Raw genomic sequence first — 17534 nt, 5'->3', positions numbered from 1 at the left:
TCATATATGGGAAATAAGGGAGTTGCTGAGTTTCAGGACCTTCATCCAAGCTGCTACTGAGTTGGACTGGAATCCCCAGTGATAATGAAGCCACATTCCCCAATGCAAAAGTATTATTAAACTAATATTTCCTATCCTGTTGCAGGAAACAGGAACCCAGTTGAGCCAAAACCTTGTTAATGAGAAATTATTTGCCAAATTTACATGCCAAATTATCATGGCTCAGTATTTCATGCACTTGCATTATTGTACTTTTCCCCTGAGTTTAAGCCCAGTTTCCTGAAATAGAAGTAATTTCATACAAATTGGGAAGGCATGATGTGAGGAACAGTAGCTGAGGGCTTTGAGTACACAAATCCCATTGCTGCATCTAGTTTTAGTGGCATGGATTGTGGGAAAGGACAGCTCTTCTAGAAGGATTTATAAGTTTATGTCATGGGGGCAAAGTGCAACTGAGCTACAGTATGTTCCGTATTTTCTCTCTGATATCCTCGTCCTCTGATATCCAGATTATGTTCCACTGTTCTTGGCCATGCTCTGTGCCTTAATATTATAGTAGTGTAACAACATACTTAGAAAATCTACTTAGTTAACCCAAATGAAGCCAAACTCCCAAGAATCTGCTGGGTTTGGTGGTTTGCTGAGTCTGTGATTTTATCAGAACATTTATTTTTGTGTTTTGCCCATCTGCTAGACCTCTCTTGTTGCTTTTTAACTTTATTATTCATTGTTGCTGCTGTGCACATAAATCAATGATGGCATCATATGGTTTTGACTGCAACTTTTCTAAATATAACTGCTTTATATGGAATAAATTGAATTCACTGGGTGGAATAATGAATCCTTCAGACAATTACCCAGAAAGATATTTCTCAGGAAGCAATGAGGCTATCACAGGGTTGTAAAAAAACACTTGTTGAATGCTACTGGCTCACTGGTCCTTCTTAATTTTCTGTCAAGAGAAGGAGTGTTTCTCGTAGGATAGCGTATTACCTTCACATGAACTCTCTCCCTTATTAAACTAAACACTGTTTTTGGAAATTTTTTTGTTGTTTTCTAGCATCCAAAGGAGTGGCAGAAGAGTTTGGACTTGTCTGCACTGAGCTGAGGTATATGCAGGGGAATATTTTAGAAGGGGAGGGGAGCATAAGGAACAATCAGGACTCGCTGTCTACAAAGGATTTCAAGAGTAATCATAGAATCATTTAGGTTGGAAATGACCATTAAGGTCATTGAGTCCAACCATAACTGTGACACTATCTAGTCCACCACTAAATCATATCCCTTAATAACACATCTACACATCTTTTTAATACCTCTAGGGATGGCAACAACCATCCCCTCTGTGAAGCCTGATCCAGTGTTTCACCACTCTCATCATAAAAATTTCTTCCTTATATATAGTGAAATCTACCCTGTTTTAGTTTAAAGTTGTCTGTGGCTTGCAGGTTGCAATCAGATTGTTGTGTTGAGCATATGAGTACCTTCTGACAGTAGAAATGTAAGCTTGGGGCCAAGCTTCTGACATGGGCACGGGGAATTCTTCTCATAGAAATCAAGTCCAGGACAAGGTGTTTTTAATGCAGCTCCAGCAAGGAAAACCTCCCACGAGCATGGCTGGTAGGCTGGGGGTAGGAAGGGAGTCTACTACTGACACTTCTGGCATTTCTCCTTATCTCTTAAATTGCTCTTTTTTTTTTTTTTTTTTAAGGTTCATTTAGTTCCAGGTTCTGAGAGATATTACATGACTGCTAGATCCCAAAAGCACGCAAAGTCCAGAGGGCTGTAAGATGAAGAGTCCTCATATCTTTCATTTTTCAGAGATTTAAGGCTATAAATACATCTGTCTTCTAACTCTGTAATAAGTTAAAATTGTGGGTCCTTCTCATACTCTTCACATCTATGCTTTTAAACCTGCACCTTGGCCCTGCATATTTTGGGGGTTTAGTAGTCTTTGTGCTATAAAGTGGCCTGGCAGAAGACATGCACCCCCTTTCCCTCCTCTGTGAAGATTTATGTGGCTGTGGTGCCCAAGACCTGCCAGTCTGCATTGCTCCTGTAGTCTCACATGTAAATCACTGAGTCAGGCTGACCTCAGGAAAGGTCTGGAGGACAAGCTGGAGAGTCAGAAATATAACCAGGCCGAAGTGCTCTGTGGACAAACAACTTGTAATTTAGGGCACCCAGCCTGCTGCCCGAAGCCAGGATGAACAAGAGCAGCTCCTCACTGAGCTGAGCTCTTCTTACCCTGTGGCCAGATCCAGAAGGTGCAAACCTGACTTACAGCACTTTTAGTTCCCTTCAGCCTCCCTGGAGGTCCCTGGGAAGCTACTGGGGGTACAATATTTTCCTGAGATGTTTCTTCTTCATTACCCAATTCTGCTGTATACCCACTGCTCAATTCTTCAGGAAAAGGGTGAGGTGGGATAACCTAGATAAAGAATCATTTTATAAAAATATGTAAATGAGGCTATAAGAACATACTGAGTGTGTTCATCTTTGCTGTCAGCTCTCTAAAAAGATGATCTTTAACCAAAAGTAAGTAGAGCTGTGCTTGAGGTGGGCATAAACACTTTCTGTTATGAGCTCCATAATAAAGGCATCAGCTGGAGGCAGGGCTTCATTAATCCATAGCTTGAGTAAGTGTATGTACATTTCAGATCATGTCTCATTTTTAAATTAAAGAGAAAATCCTAGTCATTGAAAATGAAGCTGAAACGTTGTTTAAATGGGACCTGTTGTGGGATCTCCTTGGAAATGTGGTAGTCATGGCCTTATGGTAGTCTCTGATAAAGTGAATTGATGAATACGTATTTTGCTGCATCGGCATCACTGCAGTTAGAACAGGGAAAATATTTTGTGGCATCTCAACTACATTTAAATAAGGTATTTATCAAGAACTTATCAGTGTTGACTGTTTCTAGCCTTTGTAAAATGTGTGATAAATCTACACAGACTTGGAAAAACAATAACTTTTCACAGCTAAGAACTGTATAGGAACTCTGCAAAACCATATAAAGAAATTTGATCTTGTTTCTTTCTGGAAAAGGTAAGTACTGTACGCATTTGAGAGAAGGATTCTGCCGTTTTTGTCCTGTTGCAGATAAGTGAAGGAATACATTTTCCCTGGACAGCTTCAGGAATTGCTTGTGCATTTTATCCAATGACAGTTGAAAAATACTTAAGTGTTCATCGGGCAGGGCAAGCCAGGCTAATGCTTTAAACAGTAGACTGTTAAGATATATTAATTTTTTCATGGTATGCAAGGAAGCTTTTTGACTAAAATGCATAGTGCAACACCCTGAAAATGTTTCCAAGCATTTTCACTTAGATCCAAAGGGAACATTAGCTCGTGGGTAGGAGATACTTCTGGAAGATCCTTGTTTTCTCAGATTTGAAAAGGAATCAAACTGGATGTCCTGTACTAGTGTTGAGGTAGCTAGTAACAATCTAAAAATGAGGATGCCAGACACCAGTGGCTGCCGGAGCTCCCTCAGCCTGCTCTCCACAAGGCAAGTTTGCTCTCTGAATTATCCACCATTCCGTGTGGAGTCAGTGAAATGCCAGCACCGAACAGGTGATGAGGGCTTTGATTCATGGCTGCTCCTTACAGCACTCGATGCCTGCAGTGCTGTCAGAGGCAGAAGGAAAAGTGCTGAGTAGGAACTCAGTAACTCCGTGCTTGCAGAAGGACCCATTTGTGGCTCAGTGCCTGAGAGGCAGAGAGGGAGGAAATGATGGAGTTATCAGAGCCAAGCTACCAAAATCCCATTTCCATTTAATCTTAGTCTCTCTGCTGTCTTTATAGCCCTCTTTGTTATGTGACACAAATGGGAATCTTGAAAGGAGATGGTTAGGTTTTAATTCAGGCTTTTAGGAAAAAGAGGGAAAACCAAAAACATCAAAGCATTTGGCAGCAGTGAATTAAGAGAAAATTTTGAAGGACAATTTAGTAAAATGCAAAATAAGTTATTGAGAGGAGCAAGAGTGTTAACACATACTTTCATATTGGCTGACTTCAGTGGTTTCCATAATCATGTAGCTTTTACAGAATTATTCCTGAAATGCCTTGTTTTCCCTTCCCTCAGTTCTAAATTTAGGGGGAAATTGTTGCATGTTTAAGATCCAGTAATAGGCTTAGCAGCTTTCACATCTCCTCTTGAATGTGACCCCCTGCTGCATGGCCACAGCGTTCTCATTCCACTCAAATCTTTCCCTACTTGGCCTTCAGACATTCTCTTCTGCTGACATTAAACACCCAGTACTTCAGTTCTGACATGTGTTCAAAATAATGTCAGAGAATTAAAGATAATATTTGGAGAATATACTAAATAAGCAAATAATGAAATGTGGTTTTGTAAAATTGGAACATCCATAAAATATACTGTCTTTATTACCATCTGCAAATGCTGTTAAGGATATTACACATATTTAGGAGATAAGGAAAGATTATCTTGCCTTGGCCTTTTAAATCACTCTGAGGACAGCATGTCATTGCTGCAAAATACTTGCAGGAAAAATATGCTAAGCCTATGTCTTAAGCCACAAACTAGGGGTTTCTTGTTCTTGTGTTGACCCTTTATTGATTTGTCTTGTACAAAGCATCATGTAATTCCTAGGCTTTGTTTGGAAGAGGAGACCAGAAAGGAAGAAACCACACCCAGGGTTAGAGTGCTGGCAGGGCTGGAGAGGAACATGCAGACGTACACGTCCCACAGGGCAGCCTGCTCTGTGCAGCCCAGTCCAGTGAGGGCTCACCCTCAGCCTCATAAAGAGCTATTCCCAGCCACACAGTGTTAAAAAGAAATTAGAAGTAGTCACATTTTGGAAGAAATTCCTTTGACTTTGGTTCATGCTGCTAATTACTGTAGTCTATAACAAAAATTAACTAAGCCAATCACACAATTAACTGCTGGTTCCTTTTATGATCTTGGTATGCAGTGCTGTCTTGCTCTTGTTTTAGTAAATGTGGCAACATAACCCCATGGTGGATTTGTAATACAAATCCAATCATTTTTGGTCAGACATTGGATTTTAACTCTGCAGTTAGACTGACGTCAGGATGGCACATCTCTGTGATACCTGACCAGCTGTCTGCCTCCAGCTCCTCCAAAGCAACCAATAAGCCAGAAACACATGAGAATTGGCAGTGATTAAAAAAGCAGAACAACTGAAGAATAAGGTTTAATTGCTAGTGCCTCAGTTGTGCCAGAATAATTCTGTGTGCTCTGACTCATCAGATTCAAATGACTTCTAACTACAGTGCTGTGTTTTGTGAGAATCAAGAACATTTGACACGGAGAACAAATGGGAAATTGCTCACAGCACTTAGGCACTATCCCTGCCCTGCCATGGTGCTTCGATTGGCAGTCTAGGCATAATGGGATAGCAAATTTCAGACTGCTGCAGAAAGCCTTTAGGATGGCTGGCTATTACACAATGATCTGTAATTGTGAAGCCCTCGACCTGAGGACTCAGGTGTGGTGATTTCCAGAGTGCTATTGCCCATTAAGTGTTCTGCTGAATCACCTCCAACTCCTTCACTGCTGTCTTCCCTACAGCTGAAGTGTAATTGCTGCTGACTAGAACATACAGCCTGTGAATTTCAGGCAGGGCAGGAGGTTATAATAGATCCACAAAAGTTTTGGAATCAAGGGTGTATGACAGGAAAAATTGCAGGAAGCCCAAGAACAAGGGCAAGCACAATAGCAGAATTATTGTGTCACCTGACCAACGGAACTGAGAGCTATCCAGGAGAAATCTTATCTGTTTACTGCATGTTCAGAATAGAGTTGGAAATTCAGCTGGGTATTGAAAAATAGCTCCTTCTACTTCTGAAGCAGTCTTTGCACCAAGAATATATATATTTTTAAATTATGTTTGAAATATTCAGGCCTGCAGAAACATGAGAACAGGTGAAATGGTTTAGATCAGCCACACCTCCATCTTCTACTCCATTCCTTGCTAAACAAAATACAAGTTTGACTTGTAGCTGTGGCCTTGCTGAATGAAGGAGTAGAATGCATGTGAAAGAAGCAAGAGATAAAAATATATGTATCTCAGTTTTGTTTCCAAATCAGTGAAATTAGCAGGAGGCTCTCAGCACTCATCTCACCATCACTGGTCCATCTGTCAGATGTAGGAGTAGAATAGATATCTAAGAGGAAGCAGATGCTGGCAGTACAACTATTTCAGCATCTCCTTAGAGCAGAGGAATATTTCCTCTAGAAGCACTGAGCTGCAACCCCACTCTCGGTTGCTCAGCCTTCCCCTTCCCCCTGTGCCTGGAGCTGGCTGGGCTCTGCCTGGCAGCCGGCGTGGGAAGTGAGGAGCTATGGCAAGAATTAATGGCCGGATGGTGGAAAACATCCAGGGACTTCAGTCCACAGTCTGTCCTGTTTCACTTCTGTACTTCTTGCCAGTTTGAGAGGCAGTCATAGATGTCCCAATTTTACTGAAGGCCAGAGGTACTTAATTTGCACCATTATGTGAAGGAAAATCCAAACTGTCCAAGAAATCATGTGGGTTCATGGTGCTGAAAAGGAATGCCTTTTGGAGAACAAAAGATGCTTGAACATAAGGAGCCAAAGTCACTTTCAGCAGGACTTGACTCACTCAGGCATGAGTTTAAGTGGAACTGCCCTACTGACACTTCTCCCTCACCAGTGTAGTCACAAACCCAGCAAATTCATAGTAACATGAAAGATTATTTGTGGGAGGCCACAACTTCAACTGAGAAAGAATGCATCCAAACCACGGTGCAGCTTTGTCTCTAGAAAAGCACACAAATAAACCCTTATGTAAATTACTTCAAGAGCTGCTTTCTTTTCTCACAATCTTGTGACTCAGAGCAGGAAAGGCAAGAAATTGCTCTGACAAAAATTGAAACCATAGATGGGAAAAAAAAAACATCACTGTCCCAAGATTATTTTAAATCTGTGGCGAATAAGCCTCTGACACCTAAGCCTCAGGTTGTGTACCTTTGAATGACACTGCTCTATTTACCAAAAGAACAGTATAAAAATAGAGTTAAAATAATAGGAATTTATTCTGGTTTCTAGTCATGCAAGGGTGGTGTGGTAACCCTGTTGTCTGAGAAAATCCTTCAAAAATGAGAAACTTTTTTTGTAAGTACTGCTTTAATAGTTACACATTGAGGGTTTAAAAAATACTCAGTAGACAAGACAAATTGGAAAACAGGTAGAATGGTGTCTGGAAACTATCTGTACCCCACTTCAGAAAGCAAACACTAGAGCTGTTAGTAATGTTCCAATGAAAGTGGAAAAAACACTCTTCTTACTCTCTTTATTGTTTTAATTAAGGATTTTTAGTTTTATGTATCAGAAACATTCAGTGAAAATCATGGGGTTTTACTCTTTCCTCAAACTACTGAATGCTAACTGCAGATATCAGTAAAGCTGCAGCTCAGTCCTTTCCCTGGCCTTTAGACAAAACCACTCTTCTCTTGTCTCCTGAAATAACACTTCAACACATGGCCATGCCAGCAATGAACATTTGATAGGGCTTTTATCCACAGCTTCCCTCTCCCCCAGTCGCTCCTGTAGCTCCAGAGGGATTTGTGCCTCCACCCCTCCGGGCTGCCCTGCAATGCGTTTTCTTCTCCCCACTCTGCTCACACTGCAGCTGTGTCCCTTGGGCCCTTCTGGCTTTTTGTGCAGGTCAAGGACCATTTTCTCTCTATTGCTAATCTGAAGTCAAAAGGTGGCAAATACGCTTTTAATACATTTTTAATTCTGCATGTCAGCAATGCCAGGCATTAAATCTCAGAGCTGAGAAGTCTTTGAAAAGGCTCCCAAGAGGAGTAAGCAAACACCAGAGGGGCTAATATAATCCATATGGGAAGGAAGGGGAGGCAGTATTTTGCATTTGGAATTCACTCTACTCTTGCTGCCCTAATGAGATAATTAACTATGAGTATATATCTCTGCCTAATTATTCCTTGTAAAGACATTGCAATATGTTCACCAGTGACTGAAGAAGGCATTAGTACAAAACTCTGAACCATAGGTCCTAAAGGGTAAAATTTTCCTTCTCTAAGGAGCTTTTATTCCAGGAAAGGTGACTGATTATATACAATGACTACACAGCCTTCTCTTTGTGGTTCTGTGGTTCAGAATCACCTCCCTTTGATTCTGTGATTCTTCATCACTGCCGTGCTGACAGAAAGTAATTATTTCCCATACTAGCACAAGAGACAAGAAAGATTACAAGGTGAACAAATTCACAGCCACCATGACCCTGCCCTGGGCATTCTCCTGGAGCTGGCAGGAGTGAGACGGGAGTTCTAATACCAGCTAGCAGGATGTGATCTCAGAAACACTTTTCATCCCTCTTTTTTCCCCCTTCTGAATAATGACTGAAGCACGAGGGGGAGAAATCCAGCACAACCTTCTGGGTCAGTTGCTTGAGGCTGTAGCTACATGACACCTTAACTTGCACACGCCCAGGATGTACACTTGTGGCATTTGTGTGACATTTTATATTTGAGATAGCATATTTTTCAGTGTATAGAATACAACGTGATGTTATTTATGTAACTGATATTGAGAATAATAATACAGTAGTTGACATTTACAGTTCATCAAAAATAAAAAACACTATTTTTTCCTAATTACTAGCTAAAATGAAAATCGGAGTTGAGTTCTTCAGTATTCAGCTGCTCATGGATGTGGGAATCCTTAAGATCAGAGGGTTTTCAGAAAGCTGCAAAAAAGCAGGCCTCAGAAACAGCAGAACTGCAATTAGAGCTAAGCTGTAGCCGTAAGATTTGTCAGCAGAAAAGTTGTGAGATATAGAAAGCAAGGACAAATAGAACAATGGTCTGTGTATTAAAGCTTGGCTAGAATAACTCCCTAAGTTGCAGAAAACTGTATCTAGCAAGATATTAGGAAGTTCTAAGCTTAACAGTGGAGCTCTGTGTGTTGTATTTTTAACACTTGCAAGCAGGTATTGTATTAGAAACAAGCAAGCATTGTTTTAACCAAAGGTATGTGTACTTCTAGTGGCTGGATAAAACTACTGTCAATATGCTTTTGCTTTTTGTGATTGGCCAAAAAACTTTCAAAGTGTGTTGTAGCATCACTTTCTGTGGCTGCTGCCAAGGATGTGAGCTGCTGGCATCCTCCCGTTGTCCCAGCCATGTAATGAGAGTGATGCTTGGAAAAATAAAGCAGCTTGAGATGTGTTCCACAGCAGTCCCATCCTGTTTGTGATTTTGTGCAAAACCCATGACCAGCATTACATGGATTTTGCTACAGAGGAGCAGACTCTTATCATGTAGTGCCTGATTTCTCTTCTCCAGCTGAGTAGAGATGCTCTGTATCACAGCTGTTACTCCAGCAGGGTCTGCGCTGCATTCAACACAGCAGCTTCTCTGTTGGTCACTTGGCCTCATGCTTTCACCACGATTCAGTGCACAAAGTTGGGCAACTCTTCCCAGTACACCTAGGATGCAGAGATAGGAGCCTGTGGAACACTCCTCCTGTTTTTCTTCAGCACGATAAAGGTTTGATTTGGAGGTGAAGGAATGTAATTCTGTTATTTAGCAAATAACCACCATGTGTGCCATACCAGCAGCACCTGCTATGCCCATTTTCTCAGGTGCTGCTAGTGCAGCACTCAGCCACCACCCACAGGATTACATCAGGCTTGCAGGAAATTGCTTCAGCAGTTAACAGCTATCCTTAAAGCTGTTTCCATCTCCTGTTACTGGCTCGTAGTTCCTTTCCTTTGGAGCTATGATTCCTCCTAACTCAACCTATCTCTGTTGCTGGGGTTGCTTTTGCACCAGTAGACAGTTCCTTTGTACTGGGATTATATCCTGCTGGGTGTCCTTCCTAAACAAAGATGTTAATAGACCTCTGAAAGAGATACTTTCCAGAAATTCAGACAACTATGGTCTTTCAGAAGATTATGGCAGGTAGGAAAAGGAGGAAATTTTTTCATCCTGATAGAGAAAGAATAAAAACTCTAGGGATGGGGAGGATGGTTTGGAAGTTAACTTTTCCTGACTTTCCAATGCAGAGCAAAGAGAAATGTTTTTGGTGGTGCAGCTGCTGAGGTGATAGTTACAGACACAGAGACCACAGGCTGGTTTGGGCTATGAAAAAATGTGACTGTTCCAAGAAAATGAGAAAGTGGAGCAGAAAATATTAGGAGGTCTTCCATTACTTTCCTTTGCTAGATGGAGAGTTTGAAAGGATATCAGTATTTGACATGTGACTGTGTCACCTGAACATAAAAATCATCTTTAACTCTCCCCATCCCACTCTGCAGCTCCTGTGTATTTCTGTGCTGTATCAGTGTGTGACCTGAGTTTCTGATGGGTAGAAGAGGGGTGGCTGATAATGCTTGTGGCTGAGCTCTGAGTTTGTAGACTCAGTTTATTTTCCTGGGGTCAGTAGATTTGCTATGGTGCTCAGAGCCAAGTCAAAGACATCTGTGCTGTACCATAACATTCTTGACACCTCACCTGATAGACCTGCAGTGTGTAATTAGCTTTAAATTGAGAACAAGAACTGGGAGTTTGTTTTGTTTATTTTGTTGGTATGTTATGGGTTTGTGTTTGAGAGTTGGTATATCTCTATAAATTCTGTTGTATATCTCTAAAAATTTTATTCACTTTTGAGCCAAAGTAAGGCTGGACACTTTGGGAATTTATTTGTCTCCTGGTTCAATATTGATTTAGCTCCAGGGAAGGAAAACTGGAGGGAGATGGTAAGTGGAAAGGCAGGAGAAAAAGAAAAAAGCTCTGTGAAGAAAAGCACTTTAAAAACACAAATGAAAACCAAAAGTGCACACACAAAAAAAAACACCTCACCCTGACCTCCACTGATTTCAGTTAATGATGTTTGCTGCATACTCTGAATTCATCTCTTAAAATGTTGTTTTCTCAAAGGGATATCAGTAAGAGACTTTTTTTAGAAACATTTTTGAGATACTCGCTTTTGGTATAACAATGTCACAGATTTGACTTGATGGTTGACTACTGTTGTGTGTGATTCAGGGATGGAGGGACTATTTAGGGCAGGAGTTTTGCTGTGTGAAGGCTTTTGTTTTGTTTTCCCATTTTTGCAAGTGAGGGGAATTGCCCTAGCACTCTCACTGCCACAAAGTCTGCAGCAACAGCCGCTTTCATGTTGTTCCTGAAAGTAAGGGTTGAAGTGCTGCAAGTCCAAAAGCATATAAAATATTACAGTGACCTGAAATATGAAGAGATAGCAGATGTTTTTTCCCCAGTAACATCTTTGAGGCAAATAATTTTATTTAGTTCTTCCCTATTTATTTCTTTTTACAATATAGTAAACCGTAGACCAGTTTCTTTGTCTGGCACCCTTACAGTTTCTGCTGTGCTATGTTTGATTGCTTGTTCCGTACTCACTCCTTTCCCCTGATTCTGGTTGTTAGCTCATTGTAACCATAACCCCGCGGACAGTCCCTGCTGTCAGAGAGCCAAGCCTTTAGCTGTGGAGCAGCCTTGTTTTCCCCCTGTGCTCAAAGAGCACTGGGGCTGTAACACAGCTGCAGGACAGGCTGCAGTGCCTAAGAGCAGCCCCACCCTGCCCTGTTCAGGCTTTGCCTTACCAGAATTAACCCTGGCATTTCCTACCTCACTGTTTGAAAGGTGCACTCACCAAAATTGACACTGGCCCACCTGCAGTGAGCAGCACAAAAACAAATGTCAGTGGGCCTTCTCTGCACCAACCCTGCCAAAATTACGTGAATTTTCTTACGGGAGCAGAGAATGCCACACTTCATGTAGAAGAAAGGAAAGCTCAATAAGTTAATGATTATTCCAGAAAAGAGGTAAAGTCTGGAGTGTTAGGAGCAGTTTGCAACGCAGGGAGGAGGAACAGGAAGAAGACAAATGTTTTTAATGGAGGAAATGCCATCATTAGATAAATGGTCAGTGAAGTGCATGAGTGATTCAATCCCAGCTGTCATGAGCTTCACAGATAGGCTCTCGAGCACTGAAATGAGCTGCACAATCTCCAGGCCTTTCTGAATGAGATAGATGAAGCCAGCTGAGCAATAAAAAATGAGTACTGAGCTGTGCTAAGTTTTCACTGATGACGTTGAGGACCACACCATGAGGCTTTTGCCAGAGCTAGTCAGAGGTGATGTTTCTGCTTTAAGGAAAATTCAAAGCTCTAACAGGTTCTTTCCAAACAAGGATGGAAAGTCAAAATGTTCATTTTAATGACATGAAGTGTTACATAGCCTAGAGAAGGGATGTGGGGAGAGGAGAGAAAGCTATTATTTTCTCTCAAGCCATTACAGGCTATTGTAAAAAGAAAGAAATAGGTATTTCTTGTTGCCTATGAAGAATAAAACAAGCTGCTAAGAGCTTAATTTTAATCAGGCTAAGACTTGAGGAGACTCTTAAAATGAGGAAAGGATAATTGGAAGCCACCATCATTCAAGGGCTGCAAGAGTAGGTCAAGTGAATGCCAGCCAGGAAAGGCTGAAGTACGGGTGGTTCTTGAGACAGCAGAGACCTCTCAAGATGATTTAGTGCATTTTTTACTTTTTTTTTTATTCTTGATTACGTTTCATTTTAAATCTCAAGAGTGTCTGAGAGAAATGGGAGTTGTTGCTTTATGCATATTTAATACTGTAAGATCTACCACATTACCATTAATATACCAGATTTACCATATAAATCATATAAACCATATAAATATTGTGGTGATTTGCTTAGCTATATTTAACTACAGAAAAAGACACTCACTAATTGCCTGTGAAAATTCTAATTATGTTCTCAGGAAATGTTCAGACACTGATCTTCCAGGGTGATGGATCTTTGTTAATATAAAACACCATCAAATTTTAATTTAATTTTGCAAACAAAATTAGATCTAGCTTCTCAAAGGTGAGCATAGCTATTAGAAACCCAACTTGAAACACTCATGTTTGAAGAATAAACACTGTGCCACCCATAGGCTATAACTGAAAGTCAGACAATGCAGAGGTATGGGAGTGAATCCAGTTATTCACTGCTGTCACATTAGTGGTGGAAATACGCACCTCCAGTGCAACTGAAAAAGAGAGTGAAATGATGCCACAGGTTGCAAGCTTTCTTTTCAAGGACTACATCTGCTTTATATCTTCAGGTTTTGGAATGGATATGTCTGAAAGGGCAGCATCTAAGCTGCCAAGACAATTTCCCAATGGTGATGTTTTTCTCAGTGCTTGATAAAAAGATTTGTAAGACTAGTATTTTGTAAGACTCAGTTAATATACCTTAGTGCTGCTAATACTTGTCTCCAGGAGCATGTTATCTTTTTGATGGATGTGAGCTTTAGCATTAAACATGAGCTGTTTTAAAAGAGGAAGGAGTGAAACTGCGTTGCTTTGGTAGAGAGTGAAGAAAGGAGAAATCCTTTGCCCTTTCAGCTGAGGGAGGGCTTTGAAGCTGCTGAGTGACACTGCAGCACCACATTGACTCTCTGCTGGGTAAGTAGGACCTTGCAAGGCATCTTTGCAAAGCAGCTGGCTTAAAGCCAAGGCTTGGTCAAAGGAATCTGTCTTCTGGTATTTTTAAGTGATTTATGTCTCAGTGAGAAGCAGGACAGTTGGTCTGGCTGGTCTCAAAGCCTGGCTGGAACATAAGAAATGCTGTTTTTCCTCATGCTAGAGGGGTTCTGCTTTACCCAGTAGCCTTACATCTGGTTTGTTGAGGCTAAATTTCACACTGAGGCAGAGCAGCCTTCAAGCCATTTAAGTTACAAATCTCTCTTTAGTTCACTTTTTTTTTTTTGTAGAGCAGAGACCTGGTGGTGCAGTTTATAAGAGCTCCTGCCCACTAAGACCCAGTGTACTTAGTAACTGAGTCTGGGAGTGGTAGATGGGCTCTGTGTCCGGCCATGTGGAAGCACTAAATTCATTCCTCAGATCAGCAACTTGCTGTTAGCTTCATGTCTTCTGCCTTTTGGGAATTGCTTTTTCACAATTAAAGCTAGATTTCTTGCTGGAAACCCTTGACTTTGCATGCAGCAGACCAAATTAAACTGCATCTTGTCATGAGTTAATGTACTGAGAAATCCCCCTCTGTGCAGCTGTCCATGGCCATGGAAGAGAAGTAGAGATGCCCTCTGCCCATGCCCCAAGGGATGAGGGCCCTTGGAAACCACCCTCACCCTTATCTCCATTCCCAGTGCCTGCGAGGCCACGCTGCAGCATCAGAGGTGCATGGCTGGCTCAGAGCAGACACTTTATTTTGCAGGTAGTGCTTTGGGACTGATGGCAGTTCTGTGGATTCCTGGGTACAGCCTCCCACTGCCCTAAACAGCAGCATAGCTGTAGGAGGTAGCACAATGAGCCAAGACAAGGTGAAACCAAGCCAGAAAACATTAAGTGCTGCTGTCTAGATTCACCCATCCATGCATCACATATGCTCTAGCTCAGCAGGTAAGTCTGGCCCTCAGATTAAGACATACTCCTGCCAGACTTGCCCACAAGCAAGAGCCTTGACAAAACTGGTCAAACCAGAACATCCCAGGTGAATTTCGTGAGATACAGTGTTCTTTAAAACGATGCAACTTGCACGATGAATACTTTTGAGAAGTTCTCATTCAGTGAAGATCTTAGATTTAACTTTCAGGATAATGCCAGCTTCTGACCTGAGATGCCATACCACAGCCAGCTTTAGCAGATCCCATGGCACAGAACAAACTGGTTGTACCTTTTTCACAGCTAAGTTTGTTTTTACAGAAGCTGAGAAAATAGATAGATTGAGCTGACACAGTGAGAAACAGATGTATCAAAATAAAATTTATTCTTAAAATGGCTAGTTTACACATAACAGCAAAGGTTACATAAGGAAAAGTGCAATTAGTGGAGGAGGCTTATTTCACATCTCGCTGCACTGCAAGTAGCTTCACACTCAGGCTATTATACTTCTTAGCCATGAACAAAAATGTGATTTATTTTTTCTTGTTCACACCATTTCTGTATAGCTAAAAGGTGTGCCAGCATTCACACCTGCTGAGCATGTTCTGGACAATTTCTCACACAAGTCCTGCAGGAAACCCAGATAACATTTAGAGTTTGACAGCTCAGAAAGCTAAATTATGAGCATACAGATACAAAATACATATTAGTTTACTAAAGTCTAATAAAAACCAAACTTAAAAAATGAGGTAAAATAAACCAGAACAGTTTTCTATGTGCAAGACTATAGTCAGTCTAGAAAAAACTAGTAACAACTCTGCTCTTTTAAAGAAATTAGCTCTCACAAAGTGCAGCTCATTCACTGTCTTCAATATGAAGGACCTTGCCTATGTTACTTGTGAAAAGTCATGGCTAACATTGCAATTAGGAGCAGGATACTCAGTCATCAGATGCTGTAAAATTAGATCAGGTGATGAGTGGAATCACCTAATGATCCTACAGAGTAGGAAATTCACAAATCACTGTTTTGTTGCCTAACCCTATTTTTGACGTATTAAGGTTGCTTTAAAATTTTTTCAAAGGCACATTTTTCTTTTAACATTGAAAGGCAACCATTTGCCAACTAAATAAGAATGATGCTGAAGTCAAGGTTACATTTGTTATCAAATGCAAGGCTTCACAAAGACAGTAAGGACAGAGGTGCCTTCTTAAAGCAGTGGCCACTTCTACTACTCACTTTGCCTTATTTTCTTTAGTCTCCTTTTTATCCCATAGATCTTTCTCTGAGATTTAGAAAAATAGCTTTGGAAAGAAGTAATTAGAACATTGCACATCTCCAAATTATGTAGCACATTCCACCTCTTCCCCTTTTCCCACTTTTCCATTATCCTCTCTAAGTTTCTTAGCATGTATTGAAGCCATGAATCTTTGCCATGCATCCCTACCTGCCTTTGCTAAAAGCACATAGAGGGTCACAGCAAGCCTCCTGACAGCATCTACTGCACTCCTGATAGGTGCAAAAGGAGTTGTGACATTCTATTTCCATCCCTGTGCACACACAGTTACCACAGCTTGCTGAGACACCACTGCCTTCCATACTACTTTGCAAGTCTCTCTCCTAGTGACCTAGGAGAGATGACAGCAGGAAGAAAGCAGCATATACCTTGAGATACAGGCAAGCTACTCCTATAGTACGTGGCATAGACATGAGTTGCACCTTGGGTTTCTTTCCGTCCAAGGGTAACATTTGGCTAAGAATTCCAGGAGCATAATATGGTTTAACAAGTCCCACAGTCTAATGAACCTGGATTTGTTCAGACAGCAAATAAAACCTGCCAGGTGGTTTCACCATGCAGTATGTGAACCAGAAAACTAACAGTGTTTTGTTGCCAAATGGAAGGATGCTTCGTCCGTAGTGTGGATCACCAATATGGTAATGAACTTTCAATCTGACCCAAGCTCTGCCACTGGGGGAAGAGGCCACTGGACAGCCTTGGACTGCCCAGTTGATCAGGTTCTCTCTCTTGTCCTCTCCTTGAAGTCTGAAGATCTACATAGCCTTCCTTGGCAGATGGTATCTGAACACCATTAGGCTTCCACTCCGCATGTACAATTTTGTAATTCTGACCCTCATTATTGTCCCAGAAGGTACGTTCTCCACTTTGGTAAGAAATGCAAAACTCTATCTTCTCTTCAGAGGAAATGGCAGGAGGAAAATCAATGGTAAATGAGAAGGTATCATTTTCAAAATCACTGTAAATATTGTTCATGTACACACACTCAACATCTTTGTAGGTCTTCCACGTATCGAAAGTAATACGAACCTGAACCTTTTTTTCAAAGCTCACATTTTTTACTTTCACAGTGCCTGACAGCACCTTCTCTTGCAGGGTGCAGGTCTCCAGGCAGACCAGGTTCTTCTGCAGATGGTTCCTGAAGTCCAGGTAGTCAGCTGAGGGCTGAGGGAAACCCAGAATCAAGTTTTTCTCCTCATGGAGTTTTAGGTCGGATGTTAAGTCCTCAATGCCTAAGAGGTCAAACTGGAGATCCCACACAGGGGGCTCCTGGAACTCAGAGAAGGTGTGGATCACTGTCAGGGACAGCCCCTTGGAGTCTGCAAACACAACGCGCTTCTTGGCTCGGGCAGGTGAGTGGTTCCACTCACTCTTCTCATTTTCGGAGTCACATTTCACATGAAGGCACGGCCGGAGAGGTTTGAGTCTGTTCACAAAGTTGTTTCTTTGGCAGTCCTCGAGGGGGCCGAGGAAGCTCTTCAGCGGCGGAGAATGGGCTATGCAAATTCGCATGGCCATGTCCACAGGCATGCTGGAGCTGGACAAGGGTCTGGGGTCCAAGATCTGTATCATTCTGAATGGAGAAGAAACACACAATGTTAACTTTTATTGCATCAGATAAGAAGCTTCTTAAGAATACGTATTTACTTCATCTGTTCTTTTAATTATTCACGGCCTCATCTCTGCTTGGCTTTAAACAATGCAGCCTAAATCAGAATTGACAGTTCTACCTAAGGAACCAGGGTGAGACTGCTTAGTAATTTATTGCCAATTCTAAACTTCTTAAATTCAAATCTACTCTCATTTCTTTATCCAAACCTCTAAAAA

The 17534-nt window shown here is 41.4% G+C and overlaps 1 protein-coding gene across 1 annotated transcript; it reads right to left on the bottom strand.

The window, feature by feature from the left end:
- Positions 1–16334: 16334 nt before the first annotated feature.
- PPP1R3C (protein phosphatase 1 regulatory subunit 3C) lies at positions 16335–17303 on the bottom strand. Its single transcript, XM_062496658.1, has one exon. The coding sequence runs from the start codon at positions 17277–17279 to the stop codon at positions 16335–16337; it is 945 nt and encodes a 314-aa protein (XP_062352642.1). The 5' UTR covers positions 17280–17303.
- Positions 17304–17534: the final 231 nt, after the last annotated feature.

Source organism: Cinclus cinclus, chromosome 7, assembly GCF_963662255.1.
Source record: "Cinclus cinclus chromosome 7, bCinCin1.1, whole genome shotgun sequence".
Taxonomy (NCBI): Eukaryota; Metazoa; Chordata; class Aves; order Passeriformes; family Cinclidae; genus Cinclus; species Cinclus cinclus.
The sequence above is the reverse complement of the archived record's forward strand: the minus strand, read 5'-3'. Positions and strand labels throughout refer to the sequence as shown.